The sequence below is a fragment of the Caloenas nicobarica genome, chromosome Z (genome assembly GCF_036013445.1).
Source record: "Caloenas nicobarica isolate bCalNic1 chromosome Z, bCalNic1.hap1, whole genome shotgun sequence".
Taxonomy (NCBI): Eukaryota; Metazoa; Chordata; class Aves; order Columbiformes; family Columbidae; genus Caloenas; species Caloenas nicobarica.
Window position 1 is genome coordinate 8,256,851 of NC_088284.1, and position 19,414 is coordinate 8,276,264.

The 19,414-nt window shown below is 41.4% G+C and overlaps 1 protein-coding gene across 1 annotated transcript in view; it reads right to left on the minus strand.

Moving 5' to 3' along the window:
• Window positions 1–2,769: 2,769 nt before the first annotated feature.
• The window catches only part of KIAA1328 (KIAA1328 ortholog), a 180,258-nt gene continuing 163,613 nt past the window's right edge, over window positions 2,770–19,414 (minus strand). Inside the window, exon 11 of the mRNA XM_065656410.1 lies at window positions 2,770–5,994. Coding sequence (XP_065512482.1) covers window positions 5,781–5,994 — 214 coding nt within the window. The 3' untranslated portion in view covers window positions 2,770–5,780. The remainder of the gene's footprint in view (window positions 5,995–19,414) is intronic.

Consider the following 19,414-nt stretch of genomic DNA (forward strand, 5'->3'; position numbering starts at 1 on the left):
CACTGTGCAGATGAACTCACACTGTCATCATTCACAGCAACAGCACCTACTCCAGTGTAAACCCTTCAAGACGCATAAATGCTGGAGAAAATTCAAAAACAGGGACCCCAGATCATCCAGGGGCTGGGAAACATGAGGACACATGATTTAAAGGAGCCTGTCTCATCAGAGAGAAGCTGAACCAGGAGTTCATTGCTATGTTTTGGGTACTTACTGTCCAACAACAGGGGAACTTTGCAATCTTGCTTCTGAAGGCACAACTAAGTGCAGCAACTAGAAATTAGACAATCTCAACCTCAAAATAAGGCAGTTTCATAGCAGGAAAGACAGTTAAACACTGGAATATTTTCACAAGATGCTTTTAAAATTTCAATGCCAATTCCTTGCAGGCAACTCTAATTTGAGAAAGAACCAGATTTTTGTGTCTGTGAATACATCTTGTCCTTTCCTTCCTTACCAGGTCTAACAGATGAGTTCTCACATTGTCCTTGGTGCTCACGACACAAGACACTTTCAGTTTGCTTAATCAAATTCGCCCTTCAAACTTTTAAGGTAGTTGCCAGTAAGCAACCAGGAAAGACAACTTTTTTCCAATTTTTCACTTTCCTCCCGTCTGTAGACAGGAGACCAGAAAGAAAAACTTACACTCTAAGACTGGTTACTGAATGCTATGAGAAAATAAAGTGTTTGTTTGTTTGTCTTTCGAATACTCAGAATTACTCCTTAATTATGGAAACTAGGAATTTATGGCTCTCACTGCAGCTTGTGGATTGTCTGCTGGGACCATCTGGGCATCTCTCACCTCGTGTATGTCAGGGCCTCACCTGTCAGTGACATCTGATTTTCTCCAGTTTAGTTCCCCAGTGCCTGAAATGACCCCTTAAAGCCTCAAAATACGCGAAGTCTGAGAGCTTTGGCTTCCGTTAGATGGGAACAACTGGCTGATATGCTTCTGCTCTAATGGCTTACGGTTCACAGACAAATTGCTGGTGGATACGTCCAGAGCCTTCTGCTGCGGGTGCAAGTCACAGCCCCTCAGAGGTGTGGTAGTAAACGTGCCTCACCTGCAGAACCCAAAGCACAATGCAGAGGAAGGCAAAGTGGCTTCCCCCAGAGCTGGGAATCAAATCCAGCTCCCCCACGCCGCCATCCTCTTGCAGGGATCCCTTTGGGAAGCAGTGTTGAATCATTTTCATAGAATCATAGAATCATTTTGGTCAGAAGAGACCATTAAGATCATCAAGTCCAACCAGCATCCCCCGCAAACAACTGTGGGAGTCGTCAACTGCCAACACTGACCAAACCAGGTTTGGTTTCTTGATCTTTTTTAGCTGACATCTGCTGACTTTGCTCCCAAACACCAACCCCAAAAATCATGGTGAAAGCTCCACTACAGCCATGCCGAAGATGCTCAAGGTAGCCTGTTCTCTCACAGCTGCATGGAGCTGCGATACAGTAAAACATTTATTGTCATCGCGAGCAAATGAGCCTTTGAGAGATGCAGGGAGCAGCTACAGATTGGGAGAGGCATTTTCCAGAGGAGAGCCACCCAGTGAGAGCAGACTTTTCTGCTTCTGCCAGTTTAAATCACCTCATTCAATATTCTATGTTGTCTTATGTAGCATGCAGTTATGTAAATTTATAAATCATGGACTAATTAGCACACAATTTCATAAAATTAGTTAGAGTGGAAAAGGAGGATTCTAACTAACCAGGCTGTGCTCTCTCCCCTTCAGATGATACAAATTCAAATACCGCCTGGAGGTTGTATTTCAGAAAATCTCTGCTGCAACTTTTAGAGTTTAACCCTGGGCTCAAGTGCTCTTTCAAGGGATATGTTTTAGATATTTCAGGCTCAATCCCTCTCAAGCAGAGCTAAGCCCTTTCCTCTCCTTCCTTAACACCAACCCTCCACAGCTCATTGGATCACTACAAATTTTGTTTTGCTTGTTTCTAGCTCATTCAGATTCTTGCTCTATTCAGTCTCATTATTCTTCTGTCATCTAAGTCCACACCACCATCCCTGACTAGCAATTAAATTTAGTCCATGCCTGAGTTATACCTGGGTTCCACCCTATTACCCTCCTTGTGCTCTGCCCTCCCTGTCTAGCCAACGTAAAGGGGAGCAGCTGAAGTTTGGTCGTTTACTTCTTTTCCTCATTTGCCAGGTGTCCTTCAGACAGTAACTCCCCAAACGCGGGAACATGATGTAGAAAAGGAGTGGGAAATCATAAACCTCTTATTGGAACGGGTGCTTGAAGACATTTCACACTCCAGGATATAAGCACAAAATTCTACTTCATCAACTTACTATATTTTAACAACTTGTCTCCACCATCTGGCTCAGCTCCATTCAACCTATACCTTCTGTCATCCTTTGGTACAGTTCTCTGCCTTGCAAACTTGTCCTTCCTTGCTTTTGCCTCCAACCTTTCTTTCTTACTCTTTAATTCCACTATTTTGCCTCAAAGCATGGTGCTGGCTCTCCCATTCTCTTCTCTTTTGCATTCTGAGACCTCTCTCTCCTGCCTCAAGCTCCAGAAGCGGTCTTGCTTCTTCTCACAGCAAAACCCATGTCCTGGAGAGGAAGAGAAGGCTTACAATGAGTTCCTCATCTACCTTAGCAAACTGGAGATTCACAATATATATAACATGATGTGGAAAGTGGAACATATTGTCAACGGCAGAATTTACATCTGAGCTGGACAAAACAAACCAGAAGATAAGTCAAATAAAAGCCTGGAAGAATAAACGAAATCCCCAGATAATTTATTAGATTAAGACATCACATACGTATATAAATATATGCTCGAGATGGGATTCAACAGCCAGACTGGAGACACTACAAGTGGAAAGGGTGTGATTGCTACACGTCACGGCATGCGAGGTGCACAAAAGCAATGGTTACACAAACCTCGGTAAGTGAGTGTGTACGAGCCACTTGGGAAGGACACAAAGCGAAGGCACGAGTGGAAGCCTCAGCAGATGTCATGTTATTCCACAAAGCCCCACGTGAAACATGGCCCGATGTGTAGCTGAAGCATATTAACTGGGAACACTCTGGACAAACAATCTATGGCTGGACAAACTCCCCAGCAGCAGCTTCCTAATATAGGAGCTTAAACTTAAAAGGACACTGTCAAGCGATTTTCTCTACTGTTTTAGCAGATGGGAACAATTCCCTTCCCAGTCCCAGCTACTGATTTTGTCCTTTGCTATTTGACAATCATTGATTTTTTTTTCCTAAGGCTATAAATGTTTTAATAACTTCAACTTTGTAGTGCCTCATGGCAAAATATCTTTGCTTGCACTGACTGCTAAACACTATTCCTAATGTACTGCCGATAACTAGAGCAAGAGCCAGCATTATAAATAATGATTTTTCACAGGGTCTACCAACTTAATAGCTTTTGTTTCTTTGTCCACATCTCACAGACAGTTAAAACAGGCAGGTCTTTAGCCATCAGACATTTCAACCACTTTAGTTCTAGAATTCTTTGCTTTGTAAAGGTTTGCCTTCCCAAGCAGCTCTGAATGACGGACAGAACCTTGAACACCGAGCCCACAAGCCTGACATTGTCCTTTTAAAAAGAACTACTACCAAAATACAGATTCAAGTCAAAAATCATCATTAGAATCGTTAATGAACAAAATGGATCATAAGGAATTCTGAAGCAGTTAAATATTGGCACCCATAAAGAACCAAAGAACAGAATGCACCCACGCAGTGTTCTCAATTGGGTACACAAAGGCACCTTTCAAGAGACATGCATGTATTTTTTTGCCGTTTCAAAAGGTCAGTTAGGACTTATTAGAAAAGGCAATTAACGTTTCAGTCAAATTGGAAATGAGAAGAGAAGCAATTGGACTCAAATCAGAGAACTGTTTCTTTATAAATGCCAAACGTTAACAACAAAAAAAAACTCCAAAACTAAAAACCACCAAAAACCAACCCAAACCCCTAAGATCTACATGACGGTCATCTCTTCATGGTTTTCCAGGGTTTTCCTGCTGCTGCTTGTACATTTTTCTCTTCTTTCCTCTCCCTTTCTCTGCACTGTTAAAGAAGCAGACTACTCAGCCTCAGGGTCAGGTCACCAAATATGTCTTCGGGGCTTTAAGCAGAAACCTGTGCCTTTGCAGGCTCAGGGAGTAGAACAAGAAGGGCATTCAACAGCAGATGGACATATTGGAAAGAACTATAATACTCCACTGACAGCAGGACAGACCAAGCAGGGCCTTTCCACAGTAGTCATTTTCTGTTCCACTAATGCCGCTTCCCTCCTCTAAACTCCTCCGAGCAGCTTTTAAAATTCAGCTGGGATGCAAGAGAGGGTTATCACCTAATTAGTGATTAAGACTGAGCCTGAATGAAATGGCTCAGAGCAACCCGAGGCTCACCTTCCCCTTCCTCCTCCTTTTGTTTTGTTGCTGCAAGAGCGCAGTGCTGCCGGGGGCACGTGCCAGAAATCCCACACTGACGGGAGGCAGCGGGGTACCCCAAGGATCAGCACAGCAACTCAGCGCCATTAAGATAAGCAGGGTTGCCTAAAGAGACCGTCAGAAAAGCCGTACTGGCCCACAAAGTGGCATTTTGGAGCAAATGGCCTAGAACTCGCCCGTACTGGCTCAGTTCTGCCTTTCTCTCACTGCAATTTTACTGTGCAAAATGAGTATTTTAGCCTCGTGTGTCTAGGAACACATGCCGGTGGCTACTGTTACAATAAAATATGAACACCGCATTGTGGAGAAAATGACCATTAATCCTGTAATCTGCAGTCATTTTTACCAGTTCGGCACATTTCTTTAAATAACCAAGTACATGCAGTAGATGGAAGTGCATTTAAATAAACTGAAATAGATACAGCATGAATAATTAAAGCCGGCAGGGAAATGTGCATTGTGAGCTGCTAGTGGAAATAGTTACTGATTTGTCTTATTTACAATGGAGCCTGGATACACTATCAAAACAGTGCAAGTTAGTGAAAATGTCTTAAGACTGTTCTTACACTACCACTACTATATATATTTAATCTTGAAAAGTACATCAAATAGGTTTTGGACCACCACAGTGTCTGGCTGTGTTCTGCTATTTCAGGGTTAGGTTACCCAGCACATAAACTCTGTCAAATAGCACTGATTTAAAGAGGAATATATCTCAAACCTATGCCTAGTATATCAACCTGAAACATCATCTATTAACGTTATTAGACACTGTGTAGTTGAGTTTATGATATACCCCCTAAAACCCAGCGTTTTAAATATCAGCATGTTGAAGGAAAAAGTAGATCATAAAATCACTGAGAAGAAGTGCTAAAGTGCTTGTACTTTTATAATATGCCAGGTTTTAAACAGACTTGTGTAATTAGAAAATAATCTACTTTGAACGCGGTGGTTCTTGAATGTTAGGCAGTTCTTGCAAACTGCTTTAGAGCTAAAAATCGATAATGAAATACACTTCCGATATGAGGCTGGCAAAACTGCGACTTCAATCTATTAGAAAATGTTGCAGATTAAAAAAAAATTCTATTTTAGATTGATTACTTGGCACATGAAAGATTTAGAAAAAAAATGCTTTCTGATTGGTCTATCCCAACAACATTCTTGCACCATGATTACTAAATCCAAAATGAAACAGGATGCTAATTAGATATGTTTTAGAAGAGGGAAGACAATCACTTGTCACTCAAATAATTTAAAAACAGTACTTTAACGCAAACAAATCAGCAGTGAAAAGGTCCTAAAAATTCTACAAAAGGGCTGTAGGCCAATGAGGTGTGTCAAATGAAGAAAATCTCGTCGAGTAGCCGGCTCTCCTCCAGCTCATCTGCTCTGCTTCTGGAGCTGTGGGGGCTCTGGTACAAGGACGATGGCCTGTGGCTCACACGACGAGGTGTGTGCATTTTGTTCCTGTCGTAAAATTCTCTGCAGAGATTTCCTGAGGCAGATATCGGACTCATAGCTTCAACCAGGTCAAGAAGGCAGGCTTCATACCTACAGAAACACAACAAGAAAATAGAGCTCTGTTAAGCATCACACAGGAATTGAATCCAGTCTTCCTGTCTTCATAATTCAGATTAGATCCAGATTTGTCTGATGGGGGCCACCAGCACAGAAAGAATTCTGCTGTATGGGTTCCTATAAAGAATGTCAAAAGTAGTGAAAAAGAGGTGGGCAAAGCATGACTGCTCCAGGTTATTTTAAGCTGTTTCATCAGCTTTTCCATTTGAGGTGCGTAATGTCTTAGTCACACTCCAGAGACTGAGGACAGACCTTCAAGAGATATGACAGCCAAATACACCGAATGGGTACAAGGCAGACCCGTATAGGTTTCAGTAAAGCAGCTTATACACATGCTGCACTTTTTTGAATAGACCTCTACACTTGATTTAGTTTCCCAGGGATTTGAAAACAGCAGGAGACTTTATTATTATTGCCACAAACTACACGTGCTTCCTGTAAATCTCTGTGCACTATATGGAGTCTGTCCTGTGGAAGCACTGAAGGAATATAATCTAAGCAAGGCAATACCAAATCAACACTTCAGGCACCGAGAGAGAAGGTAAAGGTCCTAAACGTTCCTCAGGCTTTTCTTTGAGTGTAAGTACAGATGTGGGGGAAGGTTGCAAGCCAGTCTTAGTTAGGTAGTAATGCACACTGAATAATGGCAGTTACTTCAGACAGAGACTTCCTATTAATATTCACACAAGACAAGACCTGATCTAAATACCAGCACAGGATTGATCATTACAATATATTTTCTCCTGTCCAATTTTAAATGTCTTAAACAAGGCCGTTTCCAGGGATTCCTCAGGGAGGCTGTTCTCCAGTCTAAGAGTTATCACTCAAAAGTTTTAGGTAAAAATCCCCTTTGTTCCATTTTGGTTTTAGCAGGAATGTTCCTGGTCACAGAATCATAGAATAGTTTGGGTTGGAAGGGACCTTCAAAGCTCACCCAGTCCCACCCCTGCCATGAGCAGGGACATCTTCACCCAGATCAGGTTGCTCAGAGCCCTGTCCAGCCTGGCCCTGAATGTTTCCAGCAATGGGGCATCAACCACCTCTCTGGGCAACCTGGGCCAGTGTGTCACTATGATCTGCAAAACAATTTTTCCTCATGTCTAGCCTCAATCTCCCCTCTTTTAATTTAAAATCATTATCTCTTGTCCCATCACAACAGGCCCTGCTAAAAAGTCTGTCCCCATTGCTGAAATACTTCACGTATTTCATGACTTACATGCACAGAACATTATTCAAAGCATCCAATCAAAGCGTAGCTGGTTGGTTTCCATAGGGTCCCTATCTTAAAAGCAGAGAGAGCTCATCCATAGTGTGAAAACATCTCAGGCTGTTTCCTGCTTTGAGAAAAGCTTCTATTTTTCAGGACAGTGGGAGACTAGGAAGACTAAGCAACTAAGCCAGACAGCTGGAGTAGGTTCCTCAACTCAAATAGAGAAAACAATTCTTAAGTACAAATATTCACAACACTTTATTGGTGTGAAAGATTAGCAGCAGCCAATGCATCCCAGAGGCAGACTGCCACTTGTGCCGCCCAACAGCATCATGCAGCAGCAAGCAGCACCAGGTGAAGCAATTTCCTTCCCTTAACTAGCAAAGCCATGCAAAGTATCCCTCATTAACTGTACGAGTGAGTGTTATGTTCCAGCCATCACCAGAAAACCGACCACGACAAAGTAACTTGTAGTTACGGATGAGATACAGAAATACCTCCTCAGCTCTAAGGAGTTAACTGTGGTACTGACAGGTTAATACTGATGTTAATGGCAACCACTGGAGTTACGCTATGATTGCTTGGAAACATCTGCTCTACTATTTCCTGCAATTTTTATTGTTTCTTCCAATCTGACAGTTCCCATAGTTTCTAACACAGTCCGACTTGACATTAATGCCTCACAGAGCTCTCTCTTCTTTTTGACTATCTACAGATTGTTTTATTTTCCTTTCAATGTCTAGCTTGCATTTCCACCCAATCAGAAACCCATTTTTAAAATTTCTTTTTCACATTTTAGACTTGCCTACATATCTTTCTACTATCTGTCTGTTTAAATCACCCCTAATAGCCAGAAATGACAGACTCAAAATGAAAAAAATACAGCTTCAGCGTTGTCTCAATTGGACCATATAAGTGGCTAAACCTACTGAAATGTGGTACCTTTATCCCAACCAAAATTTCACAAGGACATGGGGGTTTTGGGTAGGCAAACAAGAGCGTTTTAAAGGGGTCTGTTGTTTATATTAGCATTGAGAAAGTACCCTCCAAAACCTGAGGCTCCTTAAAGATATCTCCAATGTAAAACTGAATAAGCTGCTGACAGTGAGAACTAGGACATAGCTATATTAGACTTTTCATTTAGAGAAAGTTTTGGACTAGACTCCATATAGATATACACAGATGCTTTGAACCCCAAAGAAACTCAGTTCACACATACACAGGTTTCATTAGCCACACCTAAAATTTCTCTTTAGATTAATCTACTCTAGCATACAAATGCTTATCTCCTCTGACTGTAGTGCTATCATAAAATTTCAATTTCTCCAGCAGCCACATTCAATCACAGATTAGGTGGGGGGAAACCAAACCAGCCAGTGCATTTATAGCAAACGTGCAGGCCCTAGATTTCAGCAGTACCTTCGAGTTCATTTCTTCTGCAAGTTTATCTAAGTTATACAGCATTTCTGCTATCAGGAAGGCTAAATGATTTGGCAGATTACAAGCGCAGCAAATAGCAAAGATTATGTAAAAGACCAGGTGTTGTACATCAGTCTATTTGACACCACAGTTATATATGCAATAAATTGAATGAACTCTGCTAACAGAACGCTATCTGATAAAGAGAATGTTCCTTGCAGGTATTTAGTGTTTAATCCCATGATAATAGTTTGCCCTGGTGTGTCTAGGCAACATCAGACAGCATCTAGCTGGAGGCAACAGAGTAGACTTAGAATGGTTTGAAGCTCACACAGACAATTTTCTCACCATTTATTTATACCCAAATATTTAAAGAGACACAGTCAGAATGCTCAGATCCTGAAATGTAACTTTATCTGAAACCAGAATACCAATTCCTTGCATGGTCTGAATAAATGCATAAGTAAAAACAGGCTTCATTATTATTATTATTAGTAGTAGTAGTAGTACTAATCATAATAATAATAATAACAACAATAATAATAATAATAATATGCCACTTAAGTTAAAGTGAAGTTCAAGCTGCAGGATCTGGCACCCAAGAGTCAGAATATTTCAAATAGGAAAACTGATCCTGCAAATGCTGCTTGTGAATACTGAATGCTCTTTTAATGCAAATTAACAGACAGGAGTACCCTCGTATTGTTCATGCTTCCCAAGGAGAAAAAAATTCCCAAACATTCTGTAGAAGTACTAGCACTGTACATTAAGCCACATACAGAAATTCCTCACATATAGGTGTTCAACCAAGCAACCAAACGTTCCATCAGTACTAGATTCTTGCACAAATTTTCTTGGATGGGTTTTGCCCTCTCAACAGAAGGAAAATGAGGTGGGCAACTGTCCCTTTAAGGATGGTGGTAGTTCAGTCCATCTTCACCTTTTTGGTACATTTCCCAGTGTGCTGAAAAGTCAATGAGCACCTCCGCAACAGACTGGAAAACAATCACTTTTCTAAGCCTGGTTTTGACACTTTTCCCATGTATATTTTTTCACCTAAATGTCATAAGTCTGAAAGTCTCCATGTTTCATCATGGGAGAAGAAAATCTGTAAAGTCTGCAAGTTTGGATTAGAAGTCTAGCCATTTAGATGGCTAAAGTTTGGCGAGAGTAATCTTATCGTAAAATCTCCAAAACTTCCATCAGAAGAGGGAACACAGAGAATTAGTGTGCAAAGCCTGAGGAACGCAGCGCCGTGCACAAGAGGACAGAGATGGGAGCAGAGAAAACAGACCAAGGTAAGCTTGGAAGCTCTTCTTTCGATAAAGAAATTTTGCCTTTGCTTTTAATGTAAAAGGTAAAACTCCAAATATGGCTCAGAGAGTAGCATGGAGGTGCCTAAACTGTCTGAGAGGCAGGTACCAGAGGGATCAAACCAGTGCAGCTGGGTCAGTGCAGAACTGTGGCCTGGGTGGCTAAATCTGTTTAGTCTCTTCATCAATGATCTGGATGAGGGGATCGAGTGCACCCTTAGTAAGTTTGCAGATGACATCAAATTGGGTGGTAGTGATGATCTTCTGAAGGATAGGGAGGCCATACAGAGGGATCTGGACTAGATGGATTGCTGGGCTGAGGCCAATTGTATGAGGTTCAACAAGGCCAAGTGCCGGGTCCCGCACTTGGGTCACAACAACCCCAGGCAGCGCTACAGGCTCGGGGAAGAGTGGCTGGAAAGTGCCTGGGGGAAAAGGGTCTGGGGGTGTTGGTGACAGCGGCTGAACATGAGCCAGCGTGTGCCCGGGTGGCCAAAAAGGCCAACAGCGTCCTGGCTTGTGTCAGGAATAGTGTGGCCAGCAGGACCAGGGCGGTGATCGTCCCCCTGTATTCACCACTGGTGAGGCACCGCCTTGAATCCTGTGTTCAGTTTTGGGCCCCTCATCATAAGAAGGACATTGAGGTGCTGGAGAGAGTTCAGAGAAGGGCGATGAAGCTGATGAAGGGTCTGGAGCACAAGTCTGATGAGGAGCAGCTGAGGGAACTGGGGCTGTTCAGCCTGGAGAAAAGGAGGCTGAGGGGAGACCTTATCGCTGTCTGCAACTGCCTGAAAGGAGGTTGGAGCGTGGAGGGGGTTGGTCTCTTCTCCCAAGTAACAAGTGATAGAACAAGAGGAAATGGCCTCAAGATGTACCAGGGGAGGTGATATTAAGAAACATTTCTTCACAGAAAGGGTTGTCAGGCACTGGAACAGGCTGCCCAGGGCAGTGGTAGAGTCACCATCCCTGGACGTGTTTAAAAGGTGTTTAGATGAGGTTCGCAGGGACATGGTTTAGTGCTAGAGTTAGGTTAGCTTATGGTTGGACTTGGTGATCCTGAGGGTCTCTTCCAACTGAAACAATTCTATGATTCTGAAATCCATCCTGGTCAGGCACTGCACAGTGCTGTGACTGCTGCACTCCTTCAGTCTCCTCCGTACAATTACCACAAGTTGCTGGAAATTTGGCTCCTCAGCCACTAGTGATTTTGGAAATTTCGTTAGAAACTTTCAGTGCTGGCTCCTAACTAAATAAGTATCTAGTAGAGTTTATAAACTCTTCATGTAGAAGAGTTTTGCAGTCCATCACTAAGGTAACAGAAAACATCATAAAGCATTACGATTCAGAACAGCTCATTAAATGTTCACATTTTAAAGAAGAAAACAGCACAAAAATAAACATAGGTTGGCACAGAGCCAAATCCTCCCTTCCACTTGTATTTCTGCTTCACTGCCCATGCAGCAGGAACATAACTCTCTGAACATCTACAGGGGCATCTTACTTTGCACTGTGTTTCCAAATTGAATGAGAAGGCAGGTTCTTGCATTTTTATGACAAACACAGAAATGTGGCTGTTGCTCTGGGAACCATAAGACCACTTATCCCCAGGATGGTTGCTGAGAAATCACCTGAAACCACTTGGTATTCTGTCTAACAAAACCTGCTGGGCAATCAGAGTTCAGACAGCCCCACAATGTATAGTACCTAAGAAATGGTCAGATTATGCCAAAGTGATGCAGAATTCATTACTGATCGGTGCTCTTGAAGGTAACCACAGAGCATCCTTGCATCAACTGGCTGAAGAGTGATGTTTGTTTACTTATTTATTTAGACATTTGGGATATGTCACTGAATTTTTAGTGTTCATCTATTTCCCTTTGCTGGTAAAATATTTCTTACAAGCTGTTCCATTTTTAAACTACACTATTGTATTTTCATATTGTGCAGTCCCATTTAAGTAATAATATCATTTGTTCCTTCCTGAAAAAACAGCGCAACTCCAAACAAGTTTGATATTTGGAGGAACAGGAATTTCCCCATAAGGCAAAATAACTAAACTTATTAGAGTCATAAATACTCTGGCAGTAAGATATATGTATATTTATTTAAAACAGCAGTGTCAGATATTATTTGATCAGTATGTTCAGAGATATCTTTTCATTTACAGTCTCTGAAAATTTATTCTTCAACCATAAATGTGTACAAAACACATAGAATGTCTCTTCTGCAAGGTGATGGCATTTCAACAAAGCATACTCACAATATGGATTTGGAGATTAGTAGCTGTATAGGCTTACTTTATTTAACTGTATATACCAGAGGAAATAAAAAGGTTTATTTTTATACTACTGCTTATATTTTCAACATAAAGTTCAAAGTGATTTACTAATGTTACATGAATTGCCTTTGAATTACGGTACAGTATTGTGCCTAAGTACAAAGCCTAACACTACTTTGTATTCATAAAACACCGCTTGCCTTCAAGCACTTTACAAATGCTAAATACGGCTAAAAACACATTCAAGAGGTAAGGAATAGACCCGTTTTACAGAAAAGGAAACTGAGCTTATTATTATTATAAAGCAAATACCAAATCCCTATTTGAGTAGAACAAACAGGGCAAACGGAAGCAGAGGAAAAAACAGATACAGATAAGAAGTGGACTAAGCAGTCAAACTGCCTCAAACTTGAAGACACCACAGTAGTGATACACCTGGAGGTTACCTGGAAAAACTGGCTGTGACAACTGATCATCCACCCCCAAGTTAACCCAGGCTCTATAGATGAAGGGCAGAACTATACCCAAATTAAAGAGTCCTAGTCACTTTTTTGCCATCTTTATTCCTGCATTCACAATTGTTGCATTAGGGATGCTACAGGTGTGTGCCTGGCATGTCCTGTCAAGATCCATGTACCAATCCATTGTCCACAAACTTGCCTAATTTATTTTTTCAACCTGCTGCTTCCACAATATCCGGTGACAGCGAGCTCAGAAGTTCATTGCTATTGAAAAACATATTTCTATCTGTTTTAATCTGAAATTCTGCTAGTGTCACCAAGTGCTTTTTAAGGATTGACTGCAGTTAGTCTGTCTCACGTGGTGGGATCTAGCAAACAACAGGTCCATTCTCAACTTATCTACCACCTTCACAACTTTGCAAATCCTGTTCAATTTCTCATTTAGCCTTTTCCTATCCAAAGTCATAGCTTTTTCTCGTCTTGTTCTATGGCTGCTGCGTAATCTCCTTGATCATTTTAATTGTCCTGTGCATCTTTTCAAGCTTCCACTATGTCTCTCTTGAGGGGTTGAGACCAAAAGTAGACATAGGAATCAAAATGTGAGTACACCAAGGCTTGTGCATCTATAAGCTTTTGTGAAGACCTGGGGGGCTTTTGACTTCACAAATTGTCACCACCTTCTCTGAGTTCAGTATCATGTAGGCATGGTGTTGATGAATCTTCCCTACATAAATTACCTTTTTGTCCACTCATTTTTATGCCTTTTTGGAGTTTCTTGCTATTGACATGGCATTTGATTATCTGAAAGAACTTAGTAACATCCACAAACTTATTAGGTCACCCAGGAGATTTTGCTGTTCACTTCTAGCTCCAGGTCACTGATGAAGAACCAGCCCAGTGGGTTCCTAGAAGACCTCAATGATGATTCTTCTCAAAAGAACATTGTGAAAAGTAAACACTTGTGAAAAACAACTATTAAATCCCTTTGTCCGCCATCATTTAATCAGCAGTAAATTCACAGAAGGACTTTTCCTCCAGTCCTGCAGAAACTTGATTTCTTTATCAACATTTGGTGTGGAATCTTGGCAAAAGCCTTTTGAAAATCCAAATGCATTATGTCCACTGGATCCTTTGTGTCACCAGATTTCTGGCTTCAGGATCCATAAGTCTGAGATGATGTTTCAGATTCTTTCTTTTCTCCTTCCCAGCTCTATGAGTATATGCCAGGTTTTAACCAGCATGCTATTATGCCCAGCAAGCCTGAGATGAACGTGTCAATGAACACTAGAGACCAGTTGGATAGAAAATGAAAGCTGAGAAAGAGAAGCTGACTTTGCAGCCATTCCCTGAAAGGCCACGAGTTGGGATAGGGGACCTTGCCTTTCACATGTGTACTGTGACTTCAGTGACCAAAAACCACCCTCCAGGAATATTCCCATGTACTAACTCTGAAGATGCCGAAACCAAGAAAAGACAGCAGATAAGTGCAATTCTTGAGGCTGAAACATCAAGAGAATGAACAAGATTAAATCAAGAATCAGAGACAAATAGACTGTGCCAGTTAGCCTGAGATTCACATTTTACTTTCATGCAGGTTGGGACTCAGAGCAGACATTTCACTGTGGGATACAGGAGGAGGCAAGTTCAACACTCCGGGTTGGGATGTATTTCTTGCCTGTAACAGGTCTGTATTTTCCAAAGGCATCTCAAAGTTTCTTAATTCTTAAAGAAAAAGATCAGACTGCAGAATATTTCAAGGTAATTAAAAAAAGATCTGAGCCTTTTATTTAAAATACATCATACAATGTAAAACAGAATATATTTACACAGTGTCCTCAGCAAGAGCCTCCCGGAGTGCTGTAAAACCCACACCCACATAATAGAGAGCTTACAGTATCAGAGACTTTTAGAGAACTCTCCAAGGCAGTATTCACAGAAACATAACCTAGAGAAGGAAAAGACTTATTAGATCATCCAGCCATCTCCCTGCTGACAGAGAACCAAGCCCTACAGTGTGCTTCCTCACATTTGTTGCTTACAATCAGCCTCTCGCTATCCTCCTTTGGAAGTCATTCCACTTCCAAATACATCTCACGCTATCATTACCATTATTACTTATTTATAGACTATGGTATAGCCTAAAGGCCTTGATCAGGATCGGGGGACCCGCTCTACAACCACTTGTAAAGGCGATCCTTTCTTCAAAAGAACACATGGTCTAAATAGACAAGTCAGAGTCCAGGGGTAAAGGTATAATGCACAAGATCAGAACAGCATGGAAAGTGCCACTGTTCCATGAATTTTTTGCTTCCAAGTTTGGTAGGAGGAAAATGTATGTGTTGCAAACAAAAACATGTTCCTGATAGTCAGGTAGAGATAAACAAAGAGGATTTTCTTCCTCACAGCTTCACACTATTAGTTATAGCTAAAGATCTGGCACAGTACTGAGAAATCCATCTCCTTTTTTAGTGCAAATGTTCCTTAAGTATTGGAACTATATTACATTTCTTGCTTCTGCTCCAGTCTCAGCGAACATTTATCTGAGCCACACGTATTTTAATCTTCTCTCATAAATCAATACCTCTAGCACAGCAACAGATTTTGCCACTTTCCCTCCGCTCTTTGACAATAACTTTCTAGCAAGTGATCACCCCAAAATTAGCACCATATTCCCCTGGTTGGGCTGCACAGAAACAGAGGGGAGATCAGCTCCCTTCAGCACTCACACAACACTTGTCTGTGTGGACTCAGGTAATTTTGTCTGCTGCTTCCTTGCTCCACAGGTCCCTCTCTTGTGCGTATGTATCGATACACCGCACTGCAACACACACCTGTCTGCAGCACGACCTGCAGTGCCAACGAACACAATGCCTCCTCTTGTAGGGTTGCTAACAACTACCACCAAATCTTGCTGAAAATGGAATCAGAGATTACAGCCTTTGCACAGGAGAATCTGAGGAGAAGCGGCCGAATTGAGTAACATCATCACACCTTTGCTAACCAAAATGAGCTGTGCTTGGCAGTGTTACGGGACAACCCTCCCTCCCCGGTGGGATAAAAGGCAGTATAGAGCAAAGAGGACTTGGTCTTGAAAGGGACTGAACACTGCTGGTTTACCTCCAGCCTTTTGCATAGCAGGCAGTACCAGTGCACTAAAGGACACCCAATCCAGCAACAGCATCTCAAAAAGCTTGTGCCCTAAGGCAGGGCTGATAAGAGATTATTCTTCCCCATTTTTCACCCTAGCTTCACCTACAATAGTATCCAACCATCTGTCATAACTGAAATAAGAGTTACTGCTGCTTTTATTCCTCCTTGCTACACAAACAGGACATTTTCACTTGCCCAGTAGTCAGAGACCAACACCTGCTTTCCTCACCTTTTCGCACACCCGTCTCAATGCTCCTAATGCTCAGTTACCTGACCCCTTTGCTTCTGGTAACTCAGCCTTTTCTATTATTTCCTCATTGGACTTTTGCTCAGCCCCTGCTGCCACGTTACCAACCTGTCAAATGCAACTGAAAGGGCTTCTTTATTGTTTTTATCTCCATGTGCTTTTAGTAGCTAAAAAAATAACAACAAAAAACCGCAGATTGTTTCTTGTAAGGCATGGCTGCAGGCAGCTGAATTGGCATAACTGAGGTTGTAATAATTCTGGAAGGGGGCGGGTGAACAAAGACATGGGTGCTGGGAAGTAAAGAAACCTTTTAAATCAGATCTGCCATTGACAGAAGAATAATTTAGAATGAAGTTTTAGTACAAAAAGAAAGAAATTACAGAACCACGGAACTACCGTGGAGTTTAATAACCACCTCTGCAATCACTCTGTTTGTATTGTCCTTCTCTCCCCTTTCACGCACCCGTTTTTGTCTCATCAAGTCTGAAAGCTCTTCAGATCAGAAAATGAACCTCAGTATATGTACAGCACCTGAGGCCCTGATTCTGCTGTGATATTACATAATAACTTCGCACTTCTGAGCATGCTTAGCTTTTTTTCCCTTTAAGCACTCTGTTATCACAGCATATCTTCAGCAAAATCTTCACCCTTTATTGTTCTGGACCAAAACTAAGCTGTCATCATCTTTTCTGCCATACCTCATCCCCCTACTTCTCCTGCCTTAACAGCTTCTCATTTTTTTGTTTTTACAAGTTTGTCCCCAAGCATCTTTCCCCTCAAAGCAAATTCTAATTCAGTAAATCATCTTTAAAATTGTGCTTTTATAATGTACTAAAGCCTCTGACAATGGGTTGCATATGTAAATCACAGTGCAATTCTGCACCTCCTCTCTGCCAGTCTCAGTGCTGCCCCTTAGTTTTATTTCTTTTTCACATTTCATCTCCATTTTTCCAACTGTAGTTCAGGCAAAGCTGGGACTATCTTACATCCTGTATGCTGCCTAGAACTTTGTGGGTACTAAATAATTTCAAAACAATTTTAAGGGGCATGGCTTAGAGGAGAAAAAAAAACACCACATACAGCTTGCAAAGTCCATCCTCATTTACATAGATCAGCAATCTGTCTTTTTTCACAACCTCAGTCCAAATTCCCAGCCTGCCTGATAATAAATCAACTTTTCGCTTCAGTTGTGGAGTCACTGGGAGATCTGCATAGTTTTAGGTCAAGCACTTATAACCATTTTATGATTCTAAAGTTTTGTACCTTGCCATTTAGTTACTGAACTGTGAGCTTTCATTGACTTTCTAACCATTGTGGCAAGAACTGCTACTAGCTGTGCAAGATTTAAAACCTCATCAAGCAGAGGAGCAAAATCGGACTGCAGTAGTTTTAAGTATATATTGGGATAGAATCGTGACCCTACGGAAGCCAATGGAAGTTCTGCCACCGGCTCACTGGGGCTGGGTTTCTTCCCTGCCTGTTGCCATTTGTTTTGTCAGGGTGAATAGGTACTGCAAGCTCTCTTATATTACACCCTGGAAATGAGATGCCTCAGTGTATGCTTGGAAATTATTTATTTTACCTTTTTCTTTCCTTCTACTCTGGTGAAATATTTTACATACAGTCAATAGCTACACCTAAACACCAGCTCTTCCTGTGGAACTGGATGATCCTTTCTCTCCTGCTTGTCAGCTTAATTTCTGCTGCTGTGGCATGGAGTGTTTAATAGCAAAATCCAGCACTCAGATTCTTCTGTTTCTTAATTATCTCTGCCCTGTCAGCTGTATCAGTGGAAACAAGTTACCATTAGACAATTCAGATACCAGTAAACACCAAGTTGTGATAATATAGAGTCCTGTATTACTGTCATTACGGAAAAAGCTGTTTCAGGGAGGTTTGAAAAAATTAAATAAGCACAGCACTTCTAAATGGCCAAAAACCTAAAGATATCTTAATTATTCTTCAATATCTTAATCATTCTGTAGAATCATGATCTTGTGTAACGGCCATTGTAAATGAAAGGTTTGCAGCTCTGCACAGTTGCCGCTTCCTTCTAATTGCAAATTAAAGCATAATTTGTCGTGGCTCTATGCCAAAATGACTAGAAAAATTTACAGACACTAACTCCGGTTGAAATAGGGGGGAAAAAGCAGTAAGATTTCTTTAAGTAATAGAAAATCACTCACCAAGTTGTACTTTAAAACAAAACACTAGAGCTTTAAGTTGACATACTGACTAGAATTGAACCACACAAGAAAGTGCTTGCACTGTAAATCTTACAGGGCAAAAGTGATGGTAGGTTATCATTCTGTTTATTAGCATGCACTTTGGAGAGTTCAGGGCAAGTATGGATACGCATTCATTCCGTTTTATGCCGCACATTACTGAAAACACATTCTCCATAAATAATTCATAAACGCATTGTCTGAAAATTCAGGTTCCAAAAATACACCACAGTTTTCAACTTTATGGTTGCTTGGTCTTCAAAACAGAAATAGACAATTGGATGGATGGACTTGGCAAACCTGATAAGAACCCATCAGTCAGAATTACACTCCAGAGGTAAATGCAAACATCTTCCCGCTCCTGATCCCTGGAACAGCAAGGCCATGGCAATAGCCCCTGCGCCTGTGCTCACAGTCCCTTGGCAGGGAACAGGGAGGAAAAGAGAAAGGGCACAAGTGACCTTAAAACAACTTTTATTAGAAAAAAACAATGCCTTGCTGCTCTCCGTTCACGAGCTGGGTGTGTAGCAGGAGAGATGGGAGAGAAAAGGATGTCTCACAGTATGGTGTGGTGGGGAGCTATTTGGGTTGAAAATATCTAGAGATCCAGAGGAATTTAAATTTTAACTATAGTAATAGTTAAAAGACAGAGTGGACATACTGTGCCTTGCAAAAAGCCCAGACTGCATCACAAAGATGAGCTCTGCTTATTGCTCTTAGCTTCTAATTGGCATCACTTCATTAATGCTAATGACATAGTAACTGACATCATCTTTTACACCAGTTATGGTAGCGTAAGAGAGGTGAATAAGACCTTGCAATTCATCTAAAGTTTAATTTCTGCAGGGAGCAGTGACCACAATGCCCACTGAAGAAACTGAAGTATGCTTCATAGGCTAGAGCGCTTAAGCTTTATATGCCTTGTGATTCTGTATCTTTCCAACATTATATATGTAGTTTATGCTCAGTTGCTTCTTTGTCCTTCAAAATGTACTCAGAAGCCTCACATCAGATAGCAACTGCTTTTCAGCCAGATTTGCATCCACTCGCTCTGTTCTACTCACCTCCCAGACAGAAGCATGCATAGTTT